Source organism: Lygodium microphyllum, chromosome 17, assembly GCF_053477565.2.
Source record: "Lygodium microphyllum isolate KBCC chromosome 17, Lygodium_microphyllum_v1.1.10, whole genome shotgun sequence".
NCBI classification, from domain to species: Eukaryota; Viridiplantae; Streptophyta; class Polypodiopsida; order Schizaeales; family Lygodiaceae; genus Lygodium; species Lygodium microphyllum.
Window position 1 is genome coordinate 132,539,057 of NC_141151.1, and position 13,791 is coordinate 132,552,847.

General features: G+C 42.5%; 1 protein-coding gene across 1 annotated transcript in view; it reads left to right on the plus strand.

Annotated features, from left to right (window-relative positions):
• The window catches only part of LOC148022370 (DNA gyrase subunit B, chloroplastic/mitochondrial-like), a 96,572-nt gene that overhangs the window by 25,668 nt on the left and 57,113 nt on the right, over nt 1-13,791 (plus strand). Inside the window, exon 5 of the mRNA XM_087697993.1 lies at nt 12,431-12,487. Within this exon, the coding sequence (XP_087554119.1) occupies nt 12,431-12,487 (57 nt within the window). The remainder of the gene's footprint in view (nt 1-12,430; nt 12,488-13,791) is intronic.

The following is a 13,791-nucleotide window of genomic DNA, read 5'->3' on the forward strand; positions in this document are numbered from 1 at the left end:
CTGCCAACAGCTAAAGCATATGGTATCTTGGCCATTTCAGCCTTCTCATCATCAGATGTAGGGCTGTCCTCTGCACTGAGTTTCACATATGGAGGCAATGGAACCCCAATTGTTTTCCCTCCCTCCATATTGAAACGTTGCAAAACTTTGGAGATATACTCTTGCTGAGATAGATAGAGTAAGCCTTTCGATCTTTCTCTGAGTATTCGCATGCCAAGAATGTGATTTGCATCACCAAGATCCTTCATGTCAAAGCTGCCATGAAGACTTTGCTTCAATGAATCCAAGGCATGAGTATCCCTGCCAGCAATCAGCATGTCATCAACATACAAAACCAAGATAATCAGGCTGCCATCTGCTGCCTTCTTGGTGTACAAGCAGTGATCCACTTGACTTCTATGAAAGCCTTGGGACTACATGAATGTATCAAACTTATGATACCATTCTCTTGGTGCTTGTTTCAGCCCATACGAACTCCTTTTGAGTTTATATACCATTTTTTTCTTCCCTTGTTCAACAAACCCTTCAGGCTGCTGCATATATATGTCTTCATGCAGATCACCGTGTAAAAACGCAGTCTTTACATCCATCTATATGAGCTCCATATCCTCAACTGCAACTAAGCCCAAAATGGTTCTCAATGTAGTCATCTTGATTACAGGAGAGAAAATCTCATCAAAGTCAATTCCATGCTCCCGCTTGTATCCCTTTGCAACCAATCTTACTTTGTACTTTGGTGAGGAACTAGAAGTGACCTCCATCTTGTAAACCCATTTGCATGGAAGGGTTTTCTGCCCTTTAGGCAACTGCACCAAGTCCCAAGTGCTATTTTTTTCAAGAGATTCCATCTCTGACAGCATGGCTTTATACCATTTATTGCTATCCTGTCTGTCCATTGCTTCCTTGAAGCAAGACGGTTCACCACAGTCTGTCAACATGACATAATCAGCCACATTAATTGCACCAAGAAAAAATCTATCAGGTTGTCTAGTAGCCCTAGACGATCTCCTAACCCAATGGTCATTGTTTGCTGGCTGTTCTTGAAAATTTCCATTTTCAGCATGCTGTCCTGGCATTTCAGCCTGCAAATCAGCATTAACAGCTTGCTGTCTTGGCTGTTCTTGCACATGTAATGGCTCATTTTCATGGGCAATAGCTGGCTGATCATTTCCAGCATCATTTCCTGCATTCACAGGTTCATTTATAGCAGGTATTTGCCACTGTACAATGGGCACATTTTGCTGTCCAAAAGGTATTTCTTCTTGGAATACAACTGTATGGACCTCCTCAGTCTTTTTGGGCTGCTTGTGCATGAGATCTTCCCGGAAGATAATGTTATTGCTGCGTACTACTTTCCTTTTCTCGGGATCCCATAATTTATACCCCATTTTACCCTCGTCACCATATCCTAGGAAAATGCATTTACAGGACTTTGGTTCAAGTTTGCTGTGTTTTTCTTTATAAATGTGCACAAAGCCTCACAGCCAAACACTTTCAGATGACCATATAAAGGTGGCTAGTCCGACCACGCTTCTTGGGGAACTCCCCCCCCCCCCACCCTCCCCCCCCCCCCCACCCAACCCAAAAGACTTGTTTGGTGAACGATTAATTAAGTGAACGACTGTCATAACAGCCTCTGTCCAAAAACCATGGGGTAATGTAGCATGAGACAGCATCGTATGGACCTTATCCTGTATGGTCCGATTTATACGCTCTGCAACTCCATTTTAGGGTAGATTATGAGGGGCAGTGAGCTCCCTCTTTATCCCTTTGCTGTCACAAAATGCCTGAAAGGCCTTGGATACATATTCCCCACCATTGTCAGAGCAAAGACACTTAAGTGTCTTATCTGTCTGATTTTCAGGCAATGCCAAGAATTTTTTAAACTTGTCAAGTACTTCATCCTTGCTACGAATAGGGTAAACCCATACTTTCCGTGTAGTATCATTGACAAAGGTGACAAAATATTTCTTTCCCCCTAAAGATAATCATGGCATTTGACATACATCCGAATGCACTAACTCTAGATGAGAAGATTTCAAAGAAAGAGACTTTTTGTGAGACGTCTATGCATGTTTGCCATAAATGCAATGGTCACAATGCTCAAAATCAGCATAACGAAGACAAGGCAAGTAACCCAAACGAGAAAGTACTTTCATTCCTGTTTGACTCATGTGTCCCAACCGGCCATGCCATAGAGAAACGCTTTGGTTGCTTAGTCACGGCAACAACATGGTCACGCACACTAGATACATAAAGTGGATACAAAGTATCACTTTTGCAACCTCTGGCAATAACCCTAGGTCCCTTACAGAACTTGCATTTTCCATCACCAAAGATGGTATGAAAACCATCATCATCTAGCTGCTGTGTGCTAATCAAGCTCTGCTTGAGCTGAGGTACATGCTGAAGTGTAAAGACAGAGCCACGCTGAAATTGCAACTGCACTGCGAATACCCGCAATGTCATATGCATAATTGTCCCCAAGATGGACAACACCATGTTGACCCCTTGTATAGTTAGAGAACCACTCACACGATGAGGGGTGACATGAAAGGAAGCACTTGAATCGAGGATCCAGGTATGCATGTCATCATCTGTATCTACAAGTAAAGCATGTGCACCAAAGTGTGAAGAGACAAAGAGTACGTCACTCCCACTATCACTGTCATGAGTGACTACATTCACCTCTTCAATTTTGACATTGCTCTTCTTAGGCTGATTGTCTTTCTTCTCTTCCTTGCTATCATTTGTCTTCTTGCCTTTTCCTTTCTCTTTCTTCCATTTGTAGCAGTCACGTTTAAAGTGACCCTTCTTGCCACAATGATGGCATTCAACATCTTTGGCACATGATTTATTGCGTCCCTTGATATCATATTTGCCTTTCTGTTGTGATTTGCCCCTAGTATGCAAAGCACTAGAAGACTTACTGGATGCATTGTCCTGTCGATTCATTTCTTCCATGAGTAGAGCACTCTTTACATCAGCATACAAAAGGATCACATTAGAATTGCTCATAGCAGTCCTGAATGTATTCCAACTCTCTGGTAGAGTGCAAAGAAAGAAAGTAGCCTTAAATTCCTCATCAGTCATGAACTTCAAGGCATCCTGCTGGCTTAAAATGGAGTTAAACTCACTCAAATGAGTAGACATTGCTGTACCCTCTTTCATACGCAAATCCATAAGCTTTTTCAGCCAATACACTTTGCTTACAACACTCTTCAGTGCATACAGTTCTTCCAGTCAAGTCCATATAGCATATGCAGAATCCAAACCTTCAATATTAAACAGCAAGGCATCAGAAATCGTTAGCTCAATGGTTGAGCGTGCAAGCCCATTTAACTCATCCCAATCTTCCTGTTCCATATCCACAAGGTTTGCCCCTCTGGTTTAGATCAACTTTGTTTGCTTCTTTTGGCAACAGGATATTGTAGCATTGCTTTTGCCAAGTTGCAATGTTATGTGCTCCTTCAAACTTCTTTATGTGCATGAGATTACTGCTGTCACTGTTGCCAGCCATGATTTTCAGCCCAAATGTGACAAAAAAAACAGCAATGCAGGCCTAAAACTGTCACCTAAGTGACCAAGGTACAAACAAGTACCAACCAGCAATAAGTGACCACATAGAAGCACAGATTTCAGATCTGTAATTAAATTTTTAGAAGCACCGAACCATGTGCTACGGCATTTCACAACTGAATACAGGTGTTCCAAGGGCATATACATCACATTACATGAGAAATCCCAAAATTTTAGCTGTAATTTCTGTTGTACAGCATTTCACAACTGAATACAGGTGTTCCAAGGGCATATACATCACATTACATGAGAAATCCCAAAATTTTAGCTGTAATTTCTGTTGTACATGTACTCACGGGCATAAAATTTGACACGAATGGTCAAAAGCCCCAAAATTTTTGTGCTCAAAGCATCAACCACACATCTGCATTTTTTTTTCTATCATGCATAGAATAGGCCAATTTCGCCAAAATAGAGCAATTTCAGCAAAACCCCCAAATTTACCAAGTGATGATGTCCAAATTGCGTGGAATTCAACATGCATGCACATAAAATGACCAAACGTTGCACAGAATTTGCCCAAATTGCAAAAGCCCCAAATTGGACGGGGTCTAATGTGCACTAATGTCGAGAAATTGGGTAAATTTCAGCCCAATTTTTGCTTGTACATGAAAAGCCCCAAATGTCGGGGACAAAATGCCACAAATTCCTGCAATTTCTGAGATAGATATCACTGTTGCATCTTGCTCGCACCAAATCTAGACGAATCCCCATTTTCCAAGTCTTGCATACACTAATTTCAGCAAAATTGAAAGAATTTCACTAAAATTGCGTGGAATTCAACATGCATGCATTGATGTCCAAATTGCGTGGAATTCAACATGCATGCACATAAAATGACCAAATGTTGCACAGAATTTGCCCAAATTGCAAAAGCCCCAAATTGGACGGGGTCTAATGTGCACTAATGTCGAGAAATTGGGTAAATTTCAGCCCAATTTTTGCTTGTACATGAAAAGCCCCAAATGTCGGGGACAAAATGTCACAAATTCCTGCAATTTCTGAGATAGATATCACTGTTGCATCTTGCTCGCACCAAATCTAGACAAATCCCCATTTTCCAAGTCTTGCGTACACTAATTTCAGCAAAATTGAAAGAATTTCTCTAAAATGTTAAAAGGCCTAAAATTCCCAAGCAAATGTGCATCAACTTTGCAAATTCTGAGTCAAATTGTCCAATTCTGCATTAAGATTCCCAAATCGAGAAAATCCCCAAATTTCCGGGCCTAAACTGCCCAAAATCCTGACTGTGCCTACATGCATGAACGCTCGTCAGTGGGCAAAGGACTTGCTTGCAGGAAACCTTTGAAAAAATTAAAAATTTTCAAAGGGAAAATGAGGGATCCGTTCGCGTTGACCAACCTTAGTCGTCGTGACTTGTCGCATGCAGTCGCGTTGCAGAAAAAAGTGCCGTCTGATCATGCCTACGACTCCCACCAGTCACCTACAGTCACGTTTGTTGTCAGCGCTGCAGTTGTCATGTACAGCTCTCGCCAATCGTTTGCTGGTCACCTGACCATTGTTTGTCGATGTGCCCAATCTGGTCCTAGTCGTCTGCAGCGTGTCGTTTGGGGTCGTTTGCAGCGTGTCTTCAGGCCTGGTCGCCTGTCATTCGTCAGCTGCTGCAACCGACTGCCTCCCGCCTGCTTGCCAGGTCAGAAAACGACCTCACAACCTACTCGCCTTGGACTTGGCGCTTGGACACATGTCACCTCAACTGTCGACTGCTGTGCAGAAGGAAGCTTCTTCTCTTGTGCATACCCAATTCACACTTCTTGAGAAACGCGAACACCGTTACCAATGCTCTGATACCAGTTTGTAGTGACGGGTTAGGCACGAAGATCGAGACAGTTAGTCGTTACGCGTAGGGAGAGAGAGAGAGTGGGTGAGGGTGCAATAGTAGAGAGTGAGCACGTTTTTAGGTACAATGACGAGTGTGTACCTTTAGGTTTTTAGATAGATATATATATGTGTAAGTACAAGTGCTAAGGGTGTGTTTATACCCGAGCACATTTAAGGCACGAGGCCTTTATTCCCAACATTGGCGTGTCGCGTCAGTCATGCAACACGGCTGGTCGCCTGTCTCGTTGTGTGCTTGCAGACCTCTCTGTTCACCGGTCTTTCCCCGTCACGTTGTGCTTGCGCCTGCCTTGTCGCCCGACTACTGCGCTTGCGCCTACCTTGTCGCCTGATTGCCTCGTCATGAATGCTGCCCCGTCACGCACAACTGCCTCGTCATGCACAGCCCGTCAGCTCTGCTGGTCCGTTGTAGCCTACTTGGTCTTGACCGTGTCACCTAGCACCCGTCAGCTGCTTGTTGACGTCTGTGGACTAGGAAGCGTTGGGATTGTCTGCACAGAATCTTAAGCTCTGATACCAGTTTGACGGAGCTCGACGGAGTTGAGAGTGAACGCGACGGATAACACATAGAGAGTAGAGAGGAGTAGAAAGGAGAGTGAGCACGACACCTGATGTCCGGTACAATGACTAGTGTATCTCTTTAGGTTTTAGGTTTTAGAGATATATATATATATATATATATATGTATATATGTATATATGTATACATATATACATATATATGTATATATGTATGTATATATATGTATATATGTATGTATATATATGTATATATATGTATATATGTATATATATGTATATATGTACATATGTATATGTATGTACACACACACACACACACACACACACACACACACACACACACACACATACATACATACATACATAATGCATGCATGCTATATATATATAGCATGCATGCATTATGTATGTATGTATGTATGTATGTATGTGTATGAAAGTATAAATGTGCTAAGGGTGTGTTCACATCCGTGCACATATAAAAGGCACAATGGCCCTTTATTCCCAACACGGTCGACCAGCTGTTGGCTATGGGGCTAGGGAATCCACAGTTGCAACATCAAGATCGTCCTCCTCTGAAAGGGATGGAGTGGGTTTCCTATGATTGTGAGGAGCTTCTTCATCGACAATCTACATCGAGGAACTTCATTGACATTGGAGTTTCTTTGGTGGGGGATGGGAAAGAGTTTGTGGAATAGATGGTGCACGAGCAAGAATGGGCATAACAATAGACAATAGCCTCGGAGGACCTTACATAAGAGAAGGGGAATAGAGCTTGTAAAGCTAGCTCTCCTACCAAATTGTCGCGAGAACAACCCTTGTAGAAGAATCCTTGATATAAACAACTTGCTCGGTGAAGACAACTCGAACTCGAGTATTAAGTCTAGTAAGGCCATAAATTGAGAGGAGGGGAAAGCCCAAGTTCAGAATAGAAAGGGCCTATGAAAGGGAGTGTGATGTGTGGTTGGGAAACAAAGGCATAGTGCCAACACCACAAATAGACACTGAGACAATGTCACCAATAAGGATTGAACCCTCAGAAGGGTATGTAGATCTTGTAACAAATCACCTCGTGAAGTCATATGACTAGAAGCCAAGGCCTCTCGAAAGATGAGGTAGCCATTGAAGAAGGCTCCTCCAACTCAACAATATGAAGGAACATTGACTCATGGGTAATTGCTAGAGTAGAGGTAGAAGGCTCAGATGTTTTAGGTGCATCCTTTGCTCTCGGATGAAGATGAGGGTACTTCTTCCAACATTTCTCGTCTAGATATGTCTCCTTCTCATAGTATGGGCATTTGGGCTTCTTCGAATCGAAGTCAAAGCTTGAAGAACTCTCTTATCATTTAGCCTTTGACTTTCCTTTCTTCTTTTTTTCCCCTCGCGAATTTGCAACAAAAGCTTTGGTGGAGGTGGATCCACTGGCAACCTCTTTGGCGCTCGTCATACCCCAAAACAAGCGGGGCAAGCTCCTTCCATAGAATCTTCTCATGGGTCCTCGATGTAAGAAGGCTAGCATAGAAGACATCAAACTGGGGAGATTGCAGCTGAGTCGAAAGAATAATAGCCATATTCTCTGAAGAGATCATCCTGCCAAGGGACGCAAGCTCATCCCTCATATCCTCCAACCTCTTAATATGAATGTTCATAGAATCATCAACATTGAGCATTAGTAATTTTTTCTTGAGAGTAATCTGGTGGGCAAATGTCTTGTGATGATACAAAGAAGCAAGCTTTGTCTCCTCTTCCATCGCTGTCCGCAACTTGCGCACATATACTAGGACAAAATCGTGTAAGCTCATAAAGAGACAAGATCGGGCTCTAGAGTTGAGCCGATCCAGCAGAGAATAGGGTGGGAAACAAACTCCCAAAGATCGAAGGTATCAAGGATACACTCCACCTCACAGGACCAAAGCGAGTAGTTTGAACCATCAAGTTGGTCCTCTTTCGGTAAAGAAGGGAGTACAGGCACTTGTTTAGAGGGTGCCATTGATGGCATATGGAGGCTAGCAGCACGGGTCTTTTGTGAGACATGGAGAATGGGGAGGAGAGGGTTCCCAAACAAACGGGTTAGGTGACCTCCGTTCTTTACGATCAGCGCACTAATCTTTGCGATAATCTTACTACCGTTCGGAGGAGTGTTGGGAAGGTTCCTCATTTGTATCATCAAAGCCTCAAATTTGGTTGTAAGACATCTTCAAAATCCTGCAAGACACCCACAAGAAATTTGCGTTTTGGCGGTAGTTAGCCCCAAAACAAGAGGAAATGGCTACAGGATCAGGAGGAAGTCGATGTAGAGGGTCCGTTTGGGGGAGAGAGATTGTTGCCTACATAAGAAGCTATTGCCTTCAAGAAGAAAGGTGTGTTTTCAGCAAAATACTGATGTGGCAAGGCTTCCTGGCAGTTTGAGGTGGTCTCCTCATATGAGAAATCAGCTCTATGTCTCTCCTAGGATATGATACCATATAGAAGAAGGAATACAAACATAGAGGCAAAGGGACAAACAAAGACTGCATGAAAAGAAGAAATAAATTTGTATTGAACAAGGAAAGAATGTTGAATACAGAAGGACTGATCAATCCTTGCACGCATTCCACAACGTTCGTGAGGGCACCAAATCAAGCTAATGATGACGACAACATCAGAGAGACGGAGGAAGATGACGGAGTCGGAGTGTGCACCTGCCAAGGAATGAGGAAGATGAATGCCAAGCGTGGGTGGGGCAGACTATGCAAAGCCAACTAACGGCAAATTTGGTCAAGTGCAATCTAGGGCCAATAATATGAATGACCAGCATTTGATGCTGGTAAAATGCTAGAAATGCTTTAAAAAATCCTGAAAATAGCGGACAATGTCCAGTAGGTGAGGGAGATTGCTGTATGTAGAAAGAGGAGAAAATGCACTGAAAGGCAATAAATTGACTACTCTAGAATGAGCTACCTGCTCTATCGAAACACGTGATATATAGGTTAGAGCTCTTAAAGTCCTCGCTTGACTCAGACAGAGGCTCATAGGTAGGGGATGACAAGGCATGACAAACATGAGTGCTAATAGATGAGGCAATCTGGGAGTAGGTTGTAGGGATGAGGAGAGAGGTGATGTCACATGGACATGAAATTTGTAACTTATTTCTTTGGAACAATTACATTGTGCACATGTGAGGTGCAAGTTAAATTGTGGAGACGGGGATAGGCAAATCCTAGCTTGGGCAATGGGGGATATTGGTTGAAGTTGTGATGGACAAGTGCTAGTGGGTGCCTAGTGTTAGGTCTTGGCTTTAGCATTAAATGTGTCCTTGGAAATGACTTTTGGCATCATGGAGGTTAGAGAATTAAAATATTTAATCCTTTGGACTAAGGTTGATGAAAGTTTGAACAGTTTAAAGTCTAAAGGGCTAAGGGTTTAAAAAAGGTGGATGGGCAATGGCCAATTCTTGGGTAGTGTTAAGGAATTTTTAATTTCCATAAATTAGCAGTTGCTTGAAATTTAGTTTCTAGAGGCTGAGAATGCATGGGCAGGTTTGCGACTTTCCATGAGGAGGGGAAACATAGCATGCAAGGTTGGGGCAGCCCAGGGGAGCCATTTTGGGCTGGCTGGAGGCAAGAGAGAGTGCAATCATGCTGGGTGATTACTGCCGGTGGGTTTTCACAGCAAAAAAATACCGTTTTGCAGTTGGCAATGGCATTTGGGATGTTCCTGCTTGTATGGGCAACAGCTCTTTCCACATCAAGGACAGCAGGCAACCTGTTTTGAGGGCTGTGGGATAGCAGAGGACTGCTGTTTGGGCTCCATTCTTTGCTAGAATTGAAGATTTCTGTCTCCTCTCCTCCTCTCCTCTTCTTTTTGAACAAACCTGAAGATTTTCAGCACAAATTTCCTGTTACAGTCCTAATTACTGTTGGATTTACCAATTGTCTTGGAATGCATGCACAAAATCTCAGCCATGCATGAAGGGTAGTTGCTGTCAAAAAAAAGTTTTACAGCAGATCTGAAGAGAATTAGTCATCTGCAGCAGGGGTTGTAAAGAAATGCTCTACCTCAGAAAACACAAAAACAATTGGATGACAAACACATAGATTGATACATAACATAGTTAGGGTTAGGGCAATGCAGAGACAATGAACACATGGAATAATGAACAATGAATCTGAATATAATACAATGCTCAATGCAGCAAACACACTATGTAGTGAAGAATACTAGCCCTTGAACTCTAGAGTATTGAGAACTAGGATAGAGAGAATGAGTTGGAGAGTGTGTTATACTCTGATGGGTCCCAAAATGCAACAAGGCAGCCTTTGTGTGTGTTTGGCAGCTGCAAATGCAGTAGTAGGATGATGGATCAGTGACAGATGGGCAGCAAGGAGAGAGGGAAACTGCAAACGTAGATGATAATGATATGTGACAGCTTGCAGCGGATCTGGAACAGAAAACACAGCTGTCTGATGATGTGGCGGGCTGAAACGACAGTAGAAACAGTAAAACACAGGTTGGTTGATGATGTGGCAGGCTGGTTGGCAGCTGCAGACTGTAAATGAAGTAGTCTTTGCACATGTGGCAGCTGGCGACAGTAGGAGCAAGGGCCAATAGTAGTCGCTAGCAGTAGTCGAAATGGGGCTAAAAAGATCAGCAATCTGCAGTAGGTGGGACAACAATGGTGGACAGCTCTGGCTGAGATATCATCCGCTTACAAGGTGTGGACAACAAAGCTTTGGTATTTGCAAGCTGCAAAAACTAGATTTGTGTTGGATGGAGAGCAACATGCATATTTATAGAAAGTTTGGGTCCTCCCAACTAGGGTTTGTGGTTATGAGACAGGGACACTCTCTAGGAACACATTTTTTTAATAAAAGGTTTACTGAATTAATCAATTGAGTTTTGGGGCTGTTTAAATAAAGCTAATGCTTTTCTAGTTCAACAAGGGTGACTTGCATGCAATTGAAGAAGACCCACTTTGGTACCTTGATCACTTACATCAAGGGGCAAAATAGGGGAATTTGCTGCTGGTCATCTAGAGGAGCCAAATGTTCTAGATTTTGTAAGAGAATTGGCTCGCTCAATAGAGGAAGTGGATACTGAAAGATGCAATCGGCATCAGCTCTACATTATTTAGTGAAGTGTTAATTTTTTTAAACTTGTTAAATTATTGCTTGCTGTAAAATTTTGGTTAATCTAGTTGATCCTCACCCTTTCCGTCAAGGAAGACTGGTTTAGATGGGGTGTTGCAAGTTGCAGAATGATGTTTGTGATCCCCAATGTACCTTGTTGGGCATCCCAATCATGGTAACCATGAAATGCATTTCACGAGGGTTGAAACGTGAAGCACATTTCACTACTAAAACATTTTCATTGTGCAGTGTTTCATCTATCCGTTTCACAACAAGATAAAAGGGCAATTTCTATTAAACATTTGCATATGTAGTTTTAAATGTGTTATTCCACCGTGTCATGTGGCTTTTCATTTAGGATGTACATAGTGGTGAAATGTTTCAGGCTGAAACGCGATGTTTCAGGAGTGAAGTGTTTCATGGGTGAAATGTTTGTGCGGTTACCTTAATCCCAATACCAGTGGCAGGCTTGTTCTTCTGTGCTTCCCTAGGTGCTTTTTTCAGAGTACGGGAGTGTGGCAGGTTTGCTTTGGATGCATGATGTAACCTTTTTCTTCAACAAGATGAGATTTGCAAGCAAGATGCTCAATCCTTAACCAATTTAAGCACAAGATATGCAAAACAATGCCTAGTCTCAATGTGCATTACAGATTCTGAGTGTCTTTTGTTTTTAGGTGATAGACATATTGCAGTGGGCTTCAGACTTGGGGTTACCATAGCCTGTTCTTCAGCTATGGGATGGTAGCCCCCGTTGGTGCCACATCCCCCACCATGGCTTGGTGCTGCCCTTCCACTCTGATTGCCTTGAGGGGCTCTGTATGCGTAGTGATGTAGACTTTTCTGCTTCTGCCATGCTGTTGAGCCTATGTACTTATTTGATTGTTTAGACCGATATAATTAGGCACACTTTATCTTGCAAAAAAAGGAGTCTTACATGGTTTGCTGCACTCTTTCATTTGTACTGAGCTAGACTACTCCCGTTTTTCCAACTTCAATTGTCTTTTGTTTCAGTGATGTTAAAATAGTGTGGTACTTACCTGTATGTTTCTACCCAAACTGCCAATTGTAGGTGCATATTTGAGTCAAGACTGAGTTATGCAAGGATTGTACAACTGTTATAACCATGCATATGGCCATCAGTGAAACTTTATTGTGAACCTTCGTGGATGTTGGCAATAAAAAAGAATCATTTTTTGTATTGGCTATGTAAAGTTCACATGTTTTATGGATACATATTTTATCACAAAAGCGAGAAAGTTTTAGGCTAAAGTTGGGTAGGAAAGATGTTTTTCCGTTCATACTCGGTGGAAGTTTTTTGATGACTTGGTCTATCCTGGTGTTGTCTTGGTGGTTTTGGTCCAGATACCAACAGATCTGCATCCTGTAACGAAAAAATCTGCTCTCGAGACTGTCCTTACAGTAAGGTTTCTGATTCAAAGCTAGGACAAAGCTTTTTTGGTGTTTTGGTGTCAAAATCTGTTACAGTAATGTTTGCTGTTGTACACTGAAATGCTTTTTGATTCCAACCAAGGATACTGTTTTTTCCAGTGTGTTTTAAAGTACTCTTTGGTGAGAGGAGATTGTCTGTGAAAGCAGAAATACAAAGCCGCTTATCCCAAGGACAGTGCATAGTTATCATTAAATTGTTAGAGTTTTTCATAAAACCACTATGAGCTTGCTTTCCAAGTAGGACAGCTATTAAGATATCAAGTTTAGTTCGAGCACTATGCTAACTGGCTGTTGAGTAGGAGCTTTCAGTTGTCTTTAGATCACAACTCTGACTGACTGCGGTGATGTGTGGAAGTGGCTAGCCATAATTTATCATGTTTGGTAGCAAACTTTCCCAGGCCTTGGTTGTGCCATGTATACAGGGGACAGACTTTTATTTGCAGTAAATTATCTGGATGCTGACATTTATATTTTAGTCTCAAGTACGACTCACCTTGTTACTTGCATGAGTGGATAAGGTCTGCTCAAGGGAGAGAATAAGTATTCATTATTCATACCCTTGTCAATCCCTGAGCTTGCTGTGTCTACCCTTTTACCTCGATGACACTACTTCATGACTGAGGATTGTCAGCCACCAGTGTAGAAGTTGGGGTCTAGAAGTTTCCTACTGAGGTTCTGACATAGGATCTGGAACAGCTTTAAAGCCCACAAAGGCGATATGTTTTAGCAGATGGCTCAAACAGCTTTGTACTTCTACATGTAGTAGAACACGACTAGCACGGGTAAGTTGCCTTACCATGGTCTGTTCCAGGTACTGGTCACCAGAGAAGAGACTTGGAGACTAAATAGCAGAGTGCCCCTCTGCTTAGGAAATAGGGCAAGGTGCTCTCAGAACGGTCTTTTGAGGTGGTAGATGGATAGTACTCACTTGGCAAGTACTAGCATGGAATCCAAACTCGGGCCCTGAATTGGTATGATAATACATGGGCAGCTGGGCTATAAATCTCGTGAGATACACTGAGACTATCCTGGAGACACTAGATCCTCTTAGAGCTGGTTGCTTGTCAGAGGTAAGATGTTATCAGCAGCATCACAGCTTAGCATGTCAGAAAGGTAAGATGCAGATAGGTGATTGACTAGAAGAGGTGACTCCAACCGAGATTACCTTGATGATACAACTCTACATCATCCACACTCTTGTAGGATCCAGAGAGGATGAGTGAGTATGAAGAGGCCTTCTGTTGCTGTTGAGAGTCGGATCCCTTGTCTTCTGA